The 20,816-nt window shown below is 42.3% G+C and overlaps 1 protein-coding gene across 2 annotated transcripts in view; it reads left to right on the top strand.

Annotated features, from left to right (window-relative positions):
* SCRN1 (secernin 1) overlaps positions 1–20,816 on the top strand; it is a 57,433-nt gene that overhangs the window by 20,972 nt on the left and 15,645 nt on the right. For both annotated transcript variants that reach the window (XM_033088291.1, XM_033088290.1), the window contains exons 3-5: positions 10,452–10,633; positions 16,955–17,157; positions 19,781–19,975. In XM_033088291.1, the coding sequence (XP_032944182.1) occupies positions 10,452–10,633; positions 16,955–17,157; positions 19,781–19,975 (580 nt within the window). The remainder of the gene's footprint in view (positions 1–10,451; positions 10,634–16,954; positions 17,158–19,780; positions 19,976–20,816) is intronic.

Raw genomic sequence — 20,816 nt, forward strand, 5'->3', positions numbered from 1 at the left:
GCCTGTAGATTCTTAGAAATTTAGTTTCTAGTTTTGTCTCGTTTACTCCATTGCCTTTTTCTCCTATAGATAACCATGTTTGGGAAGATTTTTGGTTTATCCTTCCATTAAAAAAATTACATACATATGTGATAAACTACACACACACACACACACACACACACACACACACTCACACACACACACACACGCCTGTGAGTATTTCTTCTCCTTTCTTCCATGAATGGTATCATGCCATATACCCTTTTCTCCACTTTGCGTTTTTCAGCTAAAATCCTATCTTGAAGATCACTCCATATGGCAAACAGAGGTCTTCTTCATTCCTCAGTTATAGGTCCACAGCGCTCCATTCTGTGGATGTACAAGTATCGGAGTTTCATCCGTCCCCTGTTACTGGATGTTTGGGTTGTTTTCCAGTCTTTTGCTATTACAAACAGTGCTGAGGTGAACAAGAGCCTGGTCTTGTGTCTGTCACAATGTCTGGGTTTGGTTTACATATTTTTATTATGTTACAAAGTTGTTCATCAATTTCTATTTTGGGTGCTTAATAAAACAGTTTGTGTCAGCATTTCTCTGGGATAGCAGGGGCCTAGACATGGGATTGCTGGTCACAGAGTAAATAAGTATGCAATTTTGCTGGATGTTATCAAATTTCCTTCGTAGGTGGTGTGTCATTTTGCATTCCCTCCAGCAATGTATTAACAAGACCTCTTTCTCCATATTCCCAGAGTGTGTTGTCAAACTTTCATGATGGCTATTTTCTGTTAATTTTATATTGTGCTATTTTTATACACAATATTCTAAAATTCTAAAAATTTTTTATGGGTTGCGTGAGCTCTTATCATTGATTCTTTTGGGTTTTCCAGGTATATTGTTATAATATCTACAAATAGAGATCGTTTGATCGATCTTACACCTCTAATTATTTTATTGTCTGATTGGCTTATAGCTTGGATTCGGTGTTAATAGCAGTGGATGGAAATTGTAGCTCTCTTTGCCTTTGGGCCTGACCTAAGTGGGGCAGCCTCTGCTACCACATTAAGTAAGATGCTGGCTTGGGACTGAGATATATGTATAACTTTATCATGTTCAAAAGTATACATCGATTACTATTTCGAATAATTAAATAAGAAACCCTAAGGAATAGGTATTAAGTTTTGTTAACCATCTTGTCAGTCACTTAGTAGTCCTTTCAGTCACTCAGCCATCTCGGTGATCAGATCCACTGTTGCAGTGAGGCAGTGCTTGTGTTCAAGTAACCCCTGTTTTACTTACTCACGGCCCCCAAGTGCAGGAGTAGTGATGCTGGCAATTCACGTATGCCAAGGAGAAGCCGGAAAGTGCTTCCTTTAAGTGAAAAGGTGGAAGGTCTTGACTCAGGAAGGCATTTTATCATGTCACATCATCACAAAAAGAAGTGTGAGTGCAGTACAATAAGATGTTTTGAAAGGGACCATATTCACATAACTTTTATTATGGTATATTGTTATAATTGTTTTTATTTTATTATTAGTTATTGTTGTTAATTTCTTACTGTGCCTAATTTATAAATTAAACTTTATTATAGGTATGTATGCACATATAGGGAAAAACAGTATGGATAGAGGTTGCTACTATCCGTGGTTTCAGGCATCCACAGGGGGTCTTGGAACATATATCCTCCACGGATAAGGGGGGACTACTGTATAAATAAATATATTTGAAATAAATATTTTAGGAAAAAATGTGTTTTCTTTTGGGCAAAATAACTTAATCTTTTCGTCTCATGGTTATAGTCATTTTAGGAAATAGACTAGATTCTTTTCACTAGTTAATCCATGCCATATTATTACTTAAAAACAGTAGGGGTTGAATTATGTCCCCTTGCATAAATTAGTAGTTTGATACATACCAGAATGAGTCTCTCAGGCAGCCCTGACCTCTTTTCTGAATTGCATGTCTGTGTTTTGAGCTGCCTCTGTACATTTCCACATCCACATTCTGCAGGTAAAATAGCCTCACAGGTCAGAACCCAATTCGTTTTTGCCATCTCATTTGCTCCCTTTCCTCTAACAGGACCCTTATGTGCCGCATAGTTTAATCTAGAAACCAGAGGGAAACATTGACTCTTGTTTTCCCACTCATCCCTAGACGAATGGGGACAGCTGTCACTGAGTCCTGTTGCTTTCTGTCCTTTGTCCCCATCTCCTCCCACTGCCCCTATCTCCTCCCACCCACCCCCATCTCCCTTCCATAATCTGCTTATTGGTGCCCCAGTCTCTTTCTTTTGTATTCTTATCCCTGCAGAGTCACCAGAATTTTATTTTCCCCAGAACACAGCTCTGTCACTACCTTGTTTAAAAATGTTGGGTTGTGTTCATAGGATGAGAGTCCAGGCTGATTTGTATCCGTGCCATTTAGAACTCTTCCCAACTGGCACCCTGCTCACTCTTCCTTTCTTTTATTTTCTTCTTTCAAATTAATAGACTTTATTTTTCAGAGCAGTTTTAGATTTACAGAAAAAGGAACAGAAAGTACAGAGAGTTCCTATATATAATCCCTCACCACCCTCACCCCCGCCTCCCAGGTTCCCTTATCATGAACTTCACGCATAAGTGCATTTCTTATGATTGATGAGCTAATACTGACATCTTCTTAGCCACTACAGTTCATCGTTTACATTAGGGCTCACTCTTGGTGTTATACATCCTGTGGGTTTGGACAAATGTATGACACGTATCCACCACTACAGCATCAGACAGAGTAGTTTCACTGCCCTAAAACTCCCTTGTGCTTTGCCTATTCATCTCTCCCTTTCCCCAACCCCTGGCCATAGTTTTGCCTTTTCCAGGATGTCATATAGTTAGAGTCATAGAATATGTAGCTTTTTCAAATTGGCTTCTTTCATTTAGTTATTTACATTTAAGATTCCTCCTTAAGTCTTTTCCAGGCTTGCTAGTGCATTTCTTTTTAGTGCTGGGTAATATTCCATTGTCGGGAGGTACCATAGTTTATTTTTCCATTCACCTATTGAAGGACATTTTGGTTGCATCCAAGTTTTGGCAGTTATGAATAAAGTAGCTATAAATATTTGCACGCAGGTTTTTGTATGGACATCAATTTTCAACTCATTTGGCTAAAGATACTTTTTAGTGTAATGTTAATAGGTAATACATGGATAGGCAATATATTGACTAGGTAATATACTGATGTGGTTCAAAGATCGAATGATATTAAAACGGTTTGCAGTGAGAAGTCTTATTCCCCCTATTCCTATCTCGGATCCCCATATTATGCAATCCTTCGTAGTAATTTCTTGCACATCCTTTTAGTGTTTTATACCACTGCACGTGAATATGAATACTTAGCCTTCTTTTCTTTTTTCATGAAAGTAGCACATCATATACACTATCCTGAACATTGATTTTTTAAAAATATATCACTTCAAACTTACAGAAAAGATCTACAATTTGCTTTTTAGTTTAATAACGCATTCTAAAGGGTCTTCTCTATCTGTACATAGAGAGTATAATTTTTATAGCTGATAGTAGTTCATTGTGGAGACATTCCATAATTTATTTAATCAGTCCTCTATTTGGTGGACACTGGTCTAGAAAGTATAGCTGTGAAAGACGTTGCACGTCAGTCATTCTGCACACGTGTGGGTGTAGCCGTGATACCCTTCCAGATGCAGGATCACTGACCCAGTCATAGGGTGAAATTTTTGTAGTCATTGACCTCCATAAGCTTTGTAGAATTCCATGCTTATCTTTCTGTCCTCATTTTATAGATTTCCTCTTCCAGCTTACACTGTCAGCCCCAGCTGTACTGAGCTGCTCATCATTTCTTGAACAAACAACACACTTGTCATTCTCTGTGCTTTTGCTCTTTCTGTGCTTTGCTGAGAAAGTGCTTCCTCTCCCCTCCTGTCATCTCCTTGGTAGTCTCCTAACATCCTTTCAGGCCCCAGCACAGATATGCCCCCTCCCTGCGTGTTCTGCCTTTATAAATCAATTGAAATTTACAATCACCTGAAACTAGGGGGATGAGTCCTGGCCCGGGAGGCAGGGTCCTGGGTTCCAGTCTTGCCATCCGCATTTACTTATCTTGAATCTTTGAGACTCAGTTTCCTCATTTACCAGCTGGAGATCATAACATCCACTGTGTCTGCCCTACGGGACTTTTTGTGATGCACACGTGAGCTGCCATGTGAAAGGGCGACGTCATCTCTAAGGAGAACCTTGTGCAGAGAGATATTTGGTCTTTGTTTTAAAAAAGGCATTGACTAGTGCTGAGAGCTTCTGTGATTCCCGGTCTCGCTTCCCAAACTCCTATCGTTAGCACGTGCTTCTGAATTTGCTTTTCAAACTTACACTTAGGCCTTTAATTCCCTTACAGTTATACCTGTAACTCGTTCCAAGTACAGAATGTTGGGTTCTTGTCCATATATGGGCCTATGAGCTACAATAACTTTCATAAAAGCACTGACTAGCATATAGAAAAAATGTTTCAACTGTGCCAAGTGAGAACTTCCCATAAAAAACCCAATCTATTCCTCAGGCATTTCGTGACATTTTAAACATACGGATCCCACGGTTTCCCTAGAAATGCCCTACTTGAGTGTTGAGGTCCCAGAAACTCATATTCTGAGAATAATCACGTGTAGAAAGTCATCTGATTGCTCATCCACTCACCCACCCACCCTTCCAGCTGCTCCATCCTTCTAGGCGGACTTCCCTTCCAATTTGTTCCCTTACCCACCCTTCACCCTTCCCTCAGTCTGTCCACCTATCTGCCTGTCCATCTACCTAGTATATGTCAACTTCACTTTGCTTGAGACTGCAAGACTCAGAAACAGGGTCCTCCAGCACAGAGTTTCTTAGTTTCTAAAATTACACTGCACGTTTCTGTTTAGCTGCACACTTGGCAGATTGGACCATTTTATTTTACGTTCTTTAGTCTTTCTCCTGTGGATTCTTTTTTCTTTTTTTTTTTTTAACAACTCCTCTTTTGGTTGCAGGGTATGATGGATAAATATGTATCTATTTGTGAAAGCCCCGTGGTCCTCTCTGACTATGCTATACCTCTGTGCATGGCAGGATTGAGCTCAACTTTTCCTCAAGCCCTGCTCCTTTCTATGGGGAGGGTTGCTGAGGAAGCACATGAATAATTTCCTGGAAGACGATGATGGTGATGTGTGTGCGTGCCCATGGATGGTTGTAGCTCTATTCTTTTATGGTTGAACCTTCTATTTAGGAAAAAATATGGATACAGCAGTAGAATACTGTGTTCCAGTAAAACAGCAGATTTGAACTAACGTTTACATTATTTATACTTGGTGCTGGAGAGAATAATTGTATCACTATTTGTGGAGACAGGATTCTTGACAGCCACGTCAGGTTTGACACATAATTTTTTTTTTTTGAAAAAGTCTCTTATTATTACATAATAAATCTCATCTTCATTATTTCCCTCCTTTAAAGTTTTCATTGTTTCTTTTTTGAAAGTTCATTTTAATTTATGTCCATTTTCCACTACACGGAGTTCTGTGTGGGATAGTATCCTCAGTGAGGTTATACAACGTTCACAATTTGGGGCAGGCTTTTGGTCGATCATTTCTCTGTTCTTCCTTAATGAAAATATTTGCAAGAAGAATAGAGAATTACCAACGAATGATACCTGGCAGCATTGTTAGTGTACTTGTCCAGATCGCGGCTTTATTTGTGGTGTGTGGGGTATGTGCGTGTGGGGGTATCTGAATTTTAACTCTGAGTATATCTCTTACAGTAGGAAACACAAGTCATTCTGGAAGCAGAGTGCTGAGCAAAGCGCTGTGGCTGCTGGGCAGATTGCACACCACTCTTCCTGTCTGTTTTCGTTTGCTTGTTTCTTCTCTTCATGCTCAGGAGTAGGAGACCCAGGCTTGTCGGAAGCATCTCCCTCCCCCATGGGAGTGGCTTCCCAGGGTCTTCCTTCCATCGTGTCCCCTTTTGTAAGCCTCTTTCTGACCCCCGGCCTTTGCATTGCCCATCCTCAGGGAAATAAAAAGCAGTTCTTCTAAAATGTGGTTGACATCTTCTTTTGTCTTTAGGCTCATGAATCTTAAGGGCACATTTTCAAAACCAGTCAAGTGGCAGACAAGACACTGGGATAAAAAAATTTTAAAAGCCCAACCAACCAACCAACCTACCAACCAAATAAACAAAAACTCTGTGATAATTAGCAATGTTGCTTTAGAGTTGCAAATTTTTTAAACTGGAAGTATTTCTCTACTGCATCCCACTTTCTCTGCCTTTTCTCCCCCCACCCTGAGAAATCTGGCTGACTCATCGACTGATTTCACAGTGGTTTTCGCTGGTGGCGCCAGGATTGTGTTTACCATCTGAGTACAGTAGGAAAGACACAATGGTTGCATTTCATGAATTGAAACGTCTATTGTGTGAGTGGGGGAGATCCAGAAATAGTGTGCAAGGGGTAGGCGACAGCATGAAGCTGATTTTGCTTTTTCATTTTTGCCACAATCACACAAAATAATAAAGGGCTTGCTCTACAGAAGCATTATCTTTTGTTTTAGTCTCTAAGGCCTTGTCAAGGCTCATCTTTTCACCTTCCAACCTGGCATGTGTCCCCAGGAGCCACCTGAGAGAGTGGCAAGCTCAATTCAGACAATACCTTTAAAACTTCAACGTTTAGCATTAGGCAGTGCTGACATTTAGAAGTATGCCTCACTACCCTGCCCACTCTGGGCATTCTCTTATTGTTATGTGGCCTCGGCACCCAGAAGTCACACTAGCTGACATTTGTTTTATTAAAGGCTGATTAGGAGTGGATGTGGGGCAGCAAGACAATTTGCTCGTCACTTTCACAGCTTCATAATGGAAGTTGAGGCCAGAACTTTCCCTGCAAAGATTGATCTTTTAAGTGGAGAATGTTTTCTTTTTTTTTCATTTTGTTGTCTAATAGAAATTTGGCTAGGAATTTTGATGCGGGGAACTAAATGGTGTTAGCCACACTGAAAGAAGATTTCAGTTGCTTTTTGGATTTTTTTTTTTCCTGGTGAGACCTTCTTTGCTTCCTCAAATCTGCCTTATTCTCTGCCTCGTTAGTAATGGGGCAAAGGTGAAGGTCATTGAATTTTATTTGAAAAAATGACCTGCCTGTGGTGTTCATGTTCTAGACGGCTGGTTTTACAAAGTTTAGCTAATTACATCGTGTTCCTTGTTTACCAGGTTGGCTCCCGAGGTGAGATTTTAAATAACCAATGTTTGTGAGGCAAGCGTGTCCATCATCCCTGTTCCCTCCCAGACCTGGGTGTGATTGGTCAGATTTCAGACACAGTAGCGTGTGTGTGTGTGTGTGTGTGTGTGTGTGTGTGTGTGAATTGCAGCCCAAGAAGGGCCCACACTAGGCCCAGGCTTCTGAGGTTTGTGACAAAGGTGCCCTAAGGGGCATGTGTTATAGGCTCACTAAGACTTGGGTGCACACACACCCATCTCCCCATCTCCCCCCACCTCTGCTCCCCCATTGTGTAGCATATGAGGAGGGTCTGGTGCATTGGCTTTCAGCCTAGCTCTTGGGAGGACTGATTCGGCCCATCTGGCTACTTGGGAATCTCCTTCCTTCCTCCTCATTCTGAGTTTGGCCTGAAAAGTGTCAAGCTGGCTTCATAGATTTTTGAACTCCCACAAAGACCATATGGTCTTTCTAATTCAATTTTTAACTGTTTTATTGGTCAGTACTTACTGAGCTCTTGCAGTCCTGTGACTCAAGACCATCATCATAGTTCCCTAAGTGGCATGGGGGCGGGGAGGGGGCTCCCTGCACCATGAACCCACCTTTGACATCACCCATCTGTCTCTTCTCAGGCTCTTATCTGAATACCTTGATGGAATACCTTGATGTCTGATCCATTTTTCAAGATCAACTCAAATGCCCCCCATTTGATAAAGCCTCTGACCACTTGGATGTGTTCCCTCTTTCCTTTGAATCTCTGTTATGCAACCTCTGACCTTTGTTATTTATTCATTCATTCAATCATTCATTCACTCCTTCCTTCATTCATTCATTAATCCATTCGAAAAAAGGTGTCTCGATACCTAGTATGTGCCACCCTGGGATATATCTATGAACTGAACAACAGAGACATCTCCCTGCCCTCATGGAGCTTACATTCTAACTGGGGGAGTTGGCGTACCTAAACAGTACATGCAATATGTAAGTCAGTCTGCTAGTGTTTTGGAAGGGGCTAAATGGAGTGGAATGTGAAAAGGAAAAAGCAGAGCAGGACTGGGTTGATCAGAGGTACAAGGTGGGAGTGGGGGCCACGTGCAGTGCATACGAGGTAGATAGGCTTCAGGGACACCCACTGAAGCTGGCCTGGTGCTATAGGAATCTGCATGTGTGCCTTCTCCTTCTTTCGCAGCCGAAAGGACAGGGACTGGACATCCTCATTGATTCATCTGCAGGCAGCACTTAGCGCAAAATACCTTGTGTGTGGTTGGTGCTCTGTAACTAATTGGTGAAATCGGACATGGACATGTAAAACTGAATTTCAGGACAAATAAATAAACCCATTTCTTATTTTTACATTTCCCCTGCCCTTAAAAAACAAAACAAAACGAACCAAAACAAAAACAACTTATGATAAACCTATGCTTAATAATCTGAGATTCCTTCCCTATTTACTCATTCTTCTCAAGACACAATCTGTCACTGGAGCTCAGTGTGCACGGGGGTTTTGGATAGTGTTGGTCAATGCCTGAAGTACTTGGGCACAAAAGAGTGCAATTTTCAGATATAAACTTCAGTTACATTTAGAACAGCACAGAGGAGCGTGGTTTGTTTCCTGCTTTGGCCAGCTTTTGCTTGAAAAGGATCAATTTTTAAAGTAAATTACTTTTGTGAACTGAATAGGGGAAAACGGTTCAAGAGAATATTTCCTTACAGTTTGCCATGAAAAACTCCAGGGTCTCTTGACAACCTCCGGATTTCATTAGCTTTCAGTTTACAAATATTTATCGAGTGAAATAACATTATCTCAGCACAGAGCAATATGTACCATCGACTGTGAAGATGCAGATGTCACGTGACCCAAGAGTGTGGTTGCTACATGCATTTCAGCTCTTACCTGAGGTTTAGAGATTATAGAAAATCAATGCAGAAGAACTTCCTGGGCTGCATTCAGCTGATATAATTGGGTCTTGCATCGAAGGAAGATCTAAGGCTGCAGTCGATGCAATGCTTTCAGCTTCCCAATTTAAAATGTAAATGGCTTCCGCAGCTGAGAAAATTCTCCCTTGAGAGCTAAAGAGCTCTGTGTAATTTAGAGCTCTGGGTTCCATACTGCATCAACCACACAAAGAGTGTGTCATCGGCTGATAGAATGTCAGAGTCAGGAGGCTGGTTATGGATAACCTGGTTAGTTATCCAGTGGAGTCCTCCCATGGGCCCCAAATGGGGAGGGAAAAGAAAGAAACAGCAGGTAAGGCTCTGAGTTACCCAACCCCGGTCCCACGCTGATTCTTCTCGTTGCCTTTCGTACACTTTGACCTGTTTTATTGTCTTCATGCTCTCACGTGACAGTCTGTATGAAGGAAGGGTTCTGAAACTAGAAATACTTTGGAAGAAATAATTTGATCTAGATTAGCTCATTCATTTTCCAGGTGAAGACACAGCCGCCGGGAGAAAGTAAGACATACAGCTCTAAGCGGCGTGCCCTGCAGTTCTGATAGCAGTTAGAACTTTGCTTCGCTGGGACTGTCTGCTTATGTGTCCCTCTCCTGGGCTTAGAGTAAGGATCAAATGGACAGACAGGGAAGCACACTGTATGAGCGTGTACATTTAATGCGTCAATTACATGGAAGGTATTATTATCATTGTCTCTCGTCTACCACTAGAGCCATCATGTAGGTCATCAAACTGTGTTCCAGGGAATCCCAGGAATCATTGCGGAAGGCTCATGGACCTCCCTTCTTCAGACAAAGCATCTCCCTTTTATCTGTTTTCTATAGTAGGCCTCTAGGTAGTTTCTTTTATAAACAGGGCTCTGTAACGTTAAAAATGTTTGAAAACCACTGATCTAGAAGGATGTTTGCAAATGAGAGTAAATAGCTGCGTTTGTTGGAAATGCTGGTGGCCGTCTGTGCCTATTGAAATAACTAGACACACCATTCAGGGCAGAGATTGGCCGAATGCCTGGTTCAAGAAGGTGACCATCATCGATGGAAGCATTATGGGCAGTTGGCTTGAACCAAGGAGACTAAAAACCGAGTGAGTGGTAAGACTGAAACTCACTGTGGAGACGTTCGAGCTGTAGTGAGACTTGAGGTGTCTTTTAAGTCTGCTGTTCCCAAGGACTTTCCCTTTTTTGGTCTTTTTAAAACTGATGTGGTGGTTTGTCGTAAATACCAAGGTGAAAACTAAGTGGTATCTGCCGCTTAATGTCCTTTTCTTTCCCGTCTTCGTTTTTTCAGTGTACTTATATTTCAATCGACCAAGTTCCCAGGAGTCATGCTATTGTGATAAGCAGACCTGCCTGGCTTTGGGGGGCAGAAATGGGAGCCAATGAACATGGAGTGTGCATAGCCAACGAAGCCATCAATGCCAGAGAACCGGCTGCAGAGACGGAAGCCCTGCTGGGGATGGACCTGGTCAGGTACTGCGCGGGGATTCTCTGAACCTACTGCCCAGGGTAGGCGGGGCACAGGGACAGGACTTCCGTCCCTCCAAACTTCATATTCAGTAACTCAGTCCTTTCTAAGAAGACATGTGCCTTTTGACATAAATTTCAGGTGATAGAAAAAAGAATAGATTACAGTGGAATATTATTCAGCAATAAAAACTAACCAGTACTGATATATCCCACAATATGATGAGTCTCGAAAACATGCTAAGTGAAAGAAGCGAAACACAAAAGGTCACATGTTATATCATTCCATTGCTAGCAAATATAAGCATCGGCAAATCCATAGAAGCAGAAAGTAGATTAGTCATTGCCTGGGGAGCAGGAGTGATTCCTAATGGATATAGGGCCTCTTTTGGGGATGTTGAAAATGTTCTCAAGTTGGAATATTTTTAAAGTTTGTTCTCCTTCAATTTTTTTGTGCTGATAGTTGCACAATTTTTGAATATACTAAAAACCACTAACCTGTATTTTTAAATAGGTGAAGTTTACGGTATTTGAAATATATCTAAGATATATAAAAGGGGATACATATAAAATACACAAAATATAAAGGAAAAAAGAACAGAGCTCACTCCCCTCCTTTCATCTCTACATCTCAGTCATCTTTTCTTCCTTTCCCTGCTCTTCCAGTCACCATGTAACAGAAGGAAGTGGACATGTAAACTCGACAGGACAGAGATCTTTTTTATTTATTTGTTTTCTATTAGTTTCAGGTGCACAAAACAAAGTAATAGTTAGACATTTATCATTTATATCCCTCACACTGTGTCAACCCCCCTGCCCCCATCCACTATCCCTCTGACATCGCACAGAGCAATTACATTTCCACTGTCTGTGTTCCTAATGCTGTACTCTGCTTCTTATAACTCTCTCTCTCTATATATACATATATATATACACACACACATATATATATAAACTTGTAGTTGACATTCATTATTGTTCACCTTCAGCTTCAGGTGTACAGTGCAGTGATCAGGCATCTACATCTTTCCTGAAGTGGTCTCCCTAATGAGACAAGTGTCCATCTGACACCCTACAAAATCTTTACAACATTATTGATTACATTCCCCCAATTAACTTTCGTATCCCCCTGGCCATCTTGTGGTTACTGACTGTGCTTTCTAGTCCCCTCACCTTCCCCCTTATCCCCTCCTCCCCTCCCATCTAGCAATCCTCAGTTTTTCCTCTATGTCTCTGAGACTGTTTCTGATTAGTTCATTCATTTATTGTGTTCTTTAGATCCCACATATAAGTGAGATCATAGGGTATTTGTCTTTCTCTGTCTGACTTATTTCACTTAACATGATGTTCTCTAGGTCCATCCGTATTGTTGCAAATGGTAAGATTTCTTTCTTCTTTATGGCTGCGTAATACTCCATTGTATACATGTACCACAGTTTCTTAATCCAGTCGTCTACTGATGGGCATTTTGGTTGTTTCTATGTCTTGGCTATTGTGTGTAGTGCTGCAATAAACATAGGGGAGCATAAATTTTTTTGAATTAGAGTTTTGGATTTCTCCAGATAGATACCTAGGAGTGGAATTGCTGGATCATAGGGTAGTTCCATTTTCAGAGTTTTGAGATACCTCCATACTGTTTTCCATAGTGGCTGCACCAATCTGCAATCCCACCAACAGTGCACAAGGGTTCCCTTTTCTCCACATCCTCGCCAGCATTTGTTGCTTGTTGATTTATTGATGATAGCCATTCTGACTGGGGTGAGGTAGTATCTCATTGTGGTTTTTATTTGCATTTCTCTGATGGTTAGTGAGGTTGAGCATTTTTTTCACATGTCTGTTTGCCATCTGTGTAGGACAGGGACCTTTGTCTGCTGATTTACTGCTGTGTCACAAGCACCAGGTGTGCCTGGCACATAGTGGGTAATCAATGACTGAGTTTGGAATGAATGACTGAAGTAGAGGGGGAACTGGAACGAAAGAACAGTCTGCAATGGCTTTCCTTTTTCTGAGATAGTGAAATGCAATAGAATCATGGACATAGTTAAAAAAAGATTGGGCTGGGAGCCGGGGTCCTTGGTTTTCACTGTGGATATACCAAGTTCTGTCACCTCTCTGGGCCACCGTGTCCTTATTTGTTCCACGTGAGGCTTTAGATTGGATGACCTTCAAAGAGCCTCCCAAACCTAACATGCTATAACAAGGAATAGCGGTTTTGACATTTTGGAGGTTTTGTAGGGAGAAACTGCCTATTTACACAGAGACCCTTGAGGTGCATAGCTTCTGCCAACCGATGGATAAGTCTGTTAGTGACACCCTTTTGGTAGCATGTTGCCTTTATGCCTTTCTCACCGTTCCTTACTATTCCTGGTTCTTATAAACTCAGGAGGAGCAGGTTCCCTGAGGAGGAAAAAGCCTCCTATTTACAATCAGTTTTCTCTTGATGAATTGAATAACAACAAGTTTTGAGCTTATTATGTATTGACATCTGTCCCAGTATTTTTACCTCCATACTTAATAGAAATCCTGAAAATGAAAAGTTAATGAAAGTACGCCCCTTTTATGCCTCTTTTATAACCTTGCATTTTGAGCTATTATATTTGTGGTAGGGGGTTTAGAGCACAGGCAAAGATCACCATTTTAACAGTTGATTTCTAAGGGATGATGGAAGGGAATTTTTTTGTTCTTCTTCAAAGCCTCTGATGTATCTTTTCAAGATTATCAACCCATAAACGCAAAGGGCTTCCTGAATATTTGCTTTGTACTTGACTCTGTCAAGCTCACAAGAGCTTCAAAGAGATTTTAGTCTGGTGGCAGGGAGACGACACAAATGGAACTATGCCAGATTTTAAGACCAATTGAAGACGATCGTAGGAGAGATGTGTCTCAAAGCAATCTGATATCTGTAGCCACATGAATGGCACAGAATTCTAGGTGATGGCCCTCTGCAAATACTGCTGGATCCTCAGGTATTATCAGGGACTGCATGTACTTGGGAATGCGTGCTTCGAGAAGGAGGTGCTTGTGAGGCGAGGAGATGTAGACAGAGTTTACTTAAAAGGTTTCACACAAGCTTCTTCCAAATCAATGCAGCACTTAATGTCTACTCATTTCCTTCCTGCTTGCAGCCCTCTGGCTGAAGCCTGGGAATGTTTCAATGTCCAAAAGTCATGAGCCCAGAGGGGCCTTGCAGACCCCTTGATTGTGGGGAAAATGGAAGATTACAGTTGCCCTTGAACAACGATGTGGGTCCACTTATATGTGCGTTGTTTTTTTTTTTTTTCAATAAATACTGTCAAGGTATTTTTTCTTCCTTATGATTTTCTTGATATTTTCTCTAGCTTACTTTATTGTGAGAATACAGTATATAAAACATATAGCATACACATTCTGTGTTAATTGACTTCATGTTATTGGTAAAGCTTCCTTTTGGTCAACAGTTGACTCATAGTAGTTAAGTTTTGGGAGAGTCAACAGTGATATGTAGATTTTTGACTGCACAGAGGTTGGTGCCCCTAACCGTCCCCCTTCCCCCCTATGTTTAAGCGTCAACTCTATTTGCATCCGAATCCCTATAAGGACACCTGGCCCATCCCCAGAAGGGGAGGGGTAGTGACTATTTTCGTGACTTTACCCAGGGCAGTGATATATCCATGGTAAATCTAGTTATAACTTAGTTTACCTTAATTGGGATATAAAAGGACGGGGTGTCCCTAGCCTATGGAGGCATAGCTATCAAAAGGATAAGCACACAGAGTTCTAAAACACAGGGGAGGTGCAGATGTGACTCATCTTCCTTAGTGAGATATGCTGACATTTCAGGAATGGGCACAAGCAAGCTGGACATACCTGTAAGGAAGTCACGGGTCCCAAATAGGGATTTGCCCAAGGATTAAAAAAACCAACCAACCGAGGATATGAATTCGGGAACATCTAACTCCAAGACCTAGAACCACCTGGACCAACCGTATGCTTTGGAAGGACTTGAGTTGCCCTGAAGGTTGATGTCAGAGCGAGACTGTGACGTTGGCCCAGTTAATTTCATGCCTGTGTCTGCCCTGCTTATATCATGAGGTGAGGCAGCCAGTGTGACATCAGGCGTGGGGGCCAGCAAGGCACCGTTCTCATTTTGAATCTTGTGAACCTGCCCTATCTGAAACTGTTATGAGAGGCTTTCAAATAGTCCCCTTGATGTGTGTGACTTGTGGCCCTCGATCCCGTAGCCCTGGGACAGCTGTACCTCTCAGTCTCAGGTGGATAGTGTGTAACCCCGCTCTCATTCATGGCCCTGGGACTGTGGAGAAAGTTGTCTTGTCCTCTTCCATGGCAGGGAGACCATGTGGGAACGGTCAGGTGGGACAAAGGCATATCTTTTCGCCATGGTCCTGGCACGAAGGGTAAAATGAGAATCATGGCTGTGGATAAGTGTTGAGGTCCCATTGCAGACACTGCACGAGGGCACCAAAGTCCGTGTGGGAGCCTGAGGGTCAGTATTGGGAGTCTCCATGTGGAACGCAAACTGGCAGCACAGCAGGGGAGTCAGTTAGATACTGCAACAGAGAAGTCACAGATTCTGAAGGCGGGGCCATTGCCTGGGCCGGGTATTCACATGCTCCTAGCATGTTTGCATGGGCAAGTTGGAGCCCTGCAAAGGCCTGGGGACAGGTTCTGCCTGGAATGTGTACAGGAGGCAGTGTGACCAAGGGCCACCAGGGACCTATGGAAAGGAGGAAGCCGCCCTCGTGGGTGCACAGCTTCGAGTTATAAGGGGCGCTCAGAGCATGTTTGTTTGTTCCAGGTCCTCAAGATAAGGACCTGTTGGCTTCTCCGACTTCTTTGAAGGAGATGGCACTGAGCAACAGAAAGTCAGCTTAATTCAATCTTGTAATGGGTTTATTCTTTGTCACTTTTCCTAAGGATTCAGCTTCACAAATCATTGCCTTGGTACCAAGTCTTCCTAAATAAGCTTAGATTGAGAAATGCCAAGTGAATCAATATATAATTATGTGATTATGAAAATAAGCCTGTTACAAGAATAAATCTGTAGCATGTAGTTGCATTATTTTCTCCCTGGCAGCACAGTGAAATAAATGTCCCTTCAGGAAGAATCAAGCTGAGTGAATTATAATAACGATACTTCTCAAGTCGAACATTCATCAAAAACTGGCCTCTGCTACCATTGTAACTGGCTCCATTGCCTCCGCTCTAAAACTCTGTGTTCTTGCCACCAGAAATGTAATTTGAACAAAGAGATGAATAGATGGACATTTACTGAGTACATTGCACATGCCATCCTCTTTCAAATCAGCCAGAGAGGGAAGTAGTACTGTTTTCTGTAGTACTTTACAGATGAGAAAAATCACGGTTCCGAAAGGTTATGTTACTTAAGATCATACCGCCAGAGGGTAGCAGAACCAGACGCTAGGTCCCTTTATCTCTGAGTCACTTTTTTTCTGCCACAGTGTGCTACTTCTCAAACCTTATTGATCACTTACTTCCTTGGTCCTGGGCATTTGAGCTATGTATTTTCGTGTTCATTATCTCATAAAACCCATCCTCATAGTAACCCAATGATGTAGGTACTTATTTTATAGGTGACATCAAACTGAAGTTGCGAAAGATTATGGAACTTGCCCACAGCCACACAGAGGGCAAGATCTGTGCCCTCTTTATGGAGTCTATTCATTGGAAGGGCTGGGAGGGTATGGCTATTTCACTTCAGAAGAAATATGTACTTTATGATAACTGAAGCTGTAAGCCACACCGGTGAAGGGAGGCTGAAAGGCAGGAGGAGAAATACGTACAAAAGGATTGATTGTGTCCTAACCAGCCACCTGATTTATCTGTGTCAATATTATGCACCAAGGACAATGGCTGGCTACGAAACACTTTTGTTACTAACCCAAATACCTACTGTAGACTAATAGAGAGCAAGGCTGCACATGGCAGAGATATCCTTTTGCCCAGAGTCAGGAGGGAGTATAAGTCACCAAAAGAGATCTTGCTAAGGGCCAGAGCTGAGCTGGCCAGCTCCATGGGAGACGGAGCTGGAAAAGAGGAGGAAAGGTCAGTGGATGAGCTTCCTTTCAAGAGGGAGAAGCCACTGGGATCCTGACTCCTCTGTCTGTATGGGTGGGGGATTCCCAAAGACAGGAAATGCCCCCATGATTTTGAACCAAATGTGGGAGTTGTATTCTGAGTGGAAGTGCTAATCCGTTTGGGTATTGGTCTGCGTGTTTAACATATTTGGACATGTTTGTATGCCTCATATCTTACCCTCGTGGTAATAATCACGTGGTACAAAATGTACTTCTGGTTTCCTTACTCCAGGCTTGGTTTGGAAAGAGGGTCAACAGCTAAAGAAGCCTTAGACATCATCGTCGCCTTGTTGGAAGAACACGGACAAGGTGGGAATTATTATGAAGATGCAGACTCCTGCCATAGCTTCCAAAGTGCATATCTGATTGTGGATCGTGACGAGGCCTGGGTGCTGGAGACCGTGGGGAGGTACTGGGCTGCTGAGAAAACCACAGGTGAGTGGGTGTGGGGTGCAGAGTTCCATGGGCAGAAAGGCCTGAGATGGGTGTCGCTTGGGCTTACAGAAATCACGCTGCTGTCGCAGACCCTTTCTGTGCAGGATCTTCAGCTTTTGGCGTGCCTTTTATTTCTGGGCTTCTGCTTTTGGAGAGGAAGCTGGAGCCTCCTGAACCTTAAGTGAATGGATGTCAACACGCAGGAAACATACTCCTAACCTTTCCTGTTTCTGTTTGCTTTCTGGGCAGGACCCAGTTCAGACCACTAGCAGTTTCATGATCAAAATTGTGACTCTATGAATTGGCCAATGAAAAGGTGATTTTCCATTTCCTAATAGGTCAATGCATTCCTACAACAGGGAGCTCCCCCCGATCCCCCTCAGCACTGTAGCTTTTTGTGCTTGGACCGCTCCTCTAGAAGAGGACCATTGAATACCTCTGGGCCATCAAGCTCACGTCTCTGAGACAGTGTTCCTAGAACAGCAGAGGACTAGGGAATATACTCAGAAAGATTTAGTGCCCAGTAAATGGCTACTTTGTGCGCCCTGCAGCATCTTATTTTAAGACGGTTCTGGGGAAGGAAATGTTATGGGTGGGAGAGGCTGTCCTGCATCACTACCTCAGCACCCTCATATTCTGAACAGGACAGAATGAAAGGGCTAGAACAGGTGAAAGGGCTTCCAAGAGGACTAAAGAGTTCTAAGAAAGAATTGGCCAGTGAAACTCCTCTACTCCCTTAGGACTGGGTAACAAATACAGAGCATGTTGCTGCCACTCTCCCGTCCTGTGTCCGTAGCAGACATGGCTAGTAAATTACAGAACTCTTCTCTCATTGAGTCTGCACTCGGCCTATGTCTTTTTCTCAACTGAATTTACCAGGAAGTCTGTCCTAGTTCCTCAGAAATGATATTAGAGATGACACCTGTTTGCCATCTCTGCCTGATAGGTGACAGGAACCAGATGTGACCCGAAGCAGAAGATCTATTTCAGCAGCTGAGAATCAAGGCTGTTGCTTTCTGTGGTCTGAGTCAGCCCAGTGATCGGGGTTGCTGTGGACATGGTGTTGTATCTTATACAAGGTTGCCCTACGGAGGCAGTGAGATCTAGCCGTGGTTTCTTGACTAAGTTGTGCACAGGCTGTACCTGAATAGAGGAGGGCGTGGTTTCTTCTCATTCTCACAATGGTGCAGAATGGCTAGTGGTGCCCTGGAAGCAATCTCACAGAGTTTCTCCAGCCATGTATGCCCCGCACATACCCACGTGGGCCTGCCTGCCCTACTTCCATAGGAGTTACAGAACTAACACAGCCAGTGTGGCCTGCCAGGTCTCCAAGCCTCCTGCAATGAAGGAACTTAGAACCCCTTTGTAAAAAAGCTCATCTAAGATGAAGTCTTCCTATCGATGAAGTCTTACTAATGGTCCCGACGAGATGGCTAATGCGCCATGCTGAAAAACAATCATATCGCTTTCAAGTAGAATGTAAAACATTTTGGTCTATAACTGCACTTCTAAAGCTTACTCTCCCTTCAAAGTATAGTTTAAAAAATCCATCTCATCAAAATGAATGCTGTCTTTCACTAAATGCTAAAAAAAAAAAAAAAAAAATTCCAGCCATTCCTTAGACTCATTGATTTCATGTCCTTTGATCTAAGCAGTAGTGTAATTGCAGGAGGATTTAATGAACTCTGGCCTTCAAATGCTAAAATTTTTGAAATCAGATGTCTATTATAAATCACCCTCTAGGAAAAAAACAAACAAACAAAAACATCTATGGAGTTATTCACAAGACTTAAAAAATATCTTAGTGTGAACAATGTCAAAATCACTTATTTAGACCAAAGCTTTTTTTTTCAATTTTCAATTTTTAAAAATAGTTTTACGTGTATGGTGTCCTCCAAAAAGATGAATGGAAAAGGACAAATGCCCACCAGCCAGGAGTGCTTATTTTGGAAGTGGAAGTCAGTGAAGCTGAAGATACTGAACGAACTGAGTCCAGCCCCGACCCTGCCTCCGGGAGCTTGTTTTCAGGCAATAATGGCTTTACTGCAACGTGTAGTTTGGGCTCTTTCTCTACTTCCTTCTCCAAGAATTTAGAAGCCCAACATGCTCCCTGGAGCAGCAACTATGAATGATTGTTTTGGACTCTGATAACTTTGTAGGGTTCTGGACATCTTAAATACACGTTGTCTGCTATGTATTTGTAGCTAAGGCTTTGGAGAAGGCATAGCAACCCTGCCAATATCTGCTGCCCTATCAAGATGGAGTGGACTCAGAAATGGGCACTTCTGAGTCTAGACTTATTTAGCTACACTTATTATATTTTTATGAGAAAAAAGTTCCCATAGATTTTTCTTACATGCACACATGACACACACCTCCTCCCAGGTACATTATTTAAAAACTATTCACTAGCATTGCTACTATGTTTTTCTAAATGTTGGGATCCGAAAAAAAAAAAAAAGTTGAATGAAGAAGAAATTCCCAAGGATTTCTCTCTTCAGTAATGGAATTTGATTCACCCCTATAGTTAAAGTCAAGTTGCAGGGGAGAGATTCCCGACAAATTTCCATTTCTTGATTAAGACTTTATATTTCCAACTAACTGGGCTTTGCACTCTCCGCAGAGGGAGTCAAGTGCATTTGCAATCAGCTTTCACTCACCACCAAGATTGATGCAGAGCATCCCGAACTCAGGAGTTATGCTCAGAGTCAAGGTTGGTGGACGGGAGAGGATGAGTTCAATTTTTCCGAAGCTTTTTCTCCAGCTGATGAGCATCTAGACTGCTGTGCAGGCAAAGACAGCTTAGAAAAGCAAGAAGGTGAGTGAGTACATCCCTTCCGATTCTCCCTCATCATACGCTTTGTCTTGCAGCTGTTTTAGAGAACTCGTCTGAACTTAGGAGGGTGAGGAGGAGTAGAGAATAGATCTTGTATTTAGACACCAAATTGTGCCAAAGTTCCTGATGTACAGGCAAAACAAGAGCTTGCATTTATTTTTACAGGATGCTTCCTCATTCGTGGAAGTTGGCTTCTCCCGTTTCTCCTGTAAACACTAATGTCATTTGTGCTTCTCTTTGTGATATTTATCGCAGCCTTCCTTATATCTCATATATTTGACTTAGCTTCTGCCTATATTTTCTTCTCTCATTAGCCTGATGGGCCTTGAGTGCAGGGCATTGTCTTTTACTCATCCTAGGATCCCCTTGTGATGACTATTATAGCCCTTTGTTCTATGAACATTTATTAAGTTAACTTGAAGTTGAATTGAATTATCTACCTGAGCCCTCTCTTTTTTACCCAGTTGTTGACTTACTCAGAAACTCATGTTTAGGTATCTATGGTGACTGGCTAGCGCATTACTTTTGGGCCTGAGTAAAAAAACTTCCAAATTAACCACAATGGCCACATTTTGTATTTACTAGTGATACATGTGTTTTGTAAGTCAAACCTTTGATCATTCAGAACAGGAGTGAGCAAAATGTGACCTGTCAACAGCTAGCGGTTTTGTAACTAAAATTTTAATGGAACACAGCCACACCCACTTACGTGCTGTTTATGGCTCCTTTCGTGCTACAGTGGCAGAGGTGATCCGTGGCAACAGGTACGTTATGACAGATTGTATGGCCCATAAGCCCCAAATATTTACTATTTGGTTCTTTA

Source organism: Rhinolophus ferrumequinum, chromosome 20 (genome assembly GCF_004115265.2).
Source record: "Rhinolophus ferrumequinum isolate MPI-CBG mRhiFer1 chromosome 20, mRhiFer1_v1.p, whole genome shotgun sequence".
Taxonomy (NCBI): Eukaryota; Metazoa; Chordata; class Mammalia; order Chiroptera; family Rhinolophidae; genus Rhinolophus; species Rhinolophus ferrumequinum.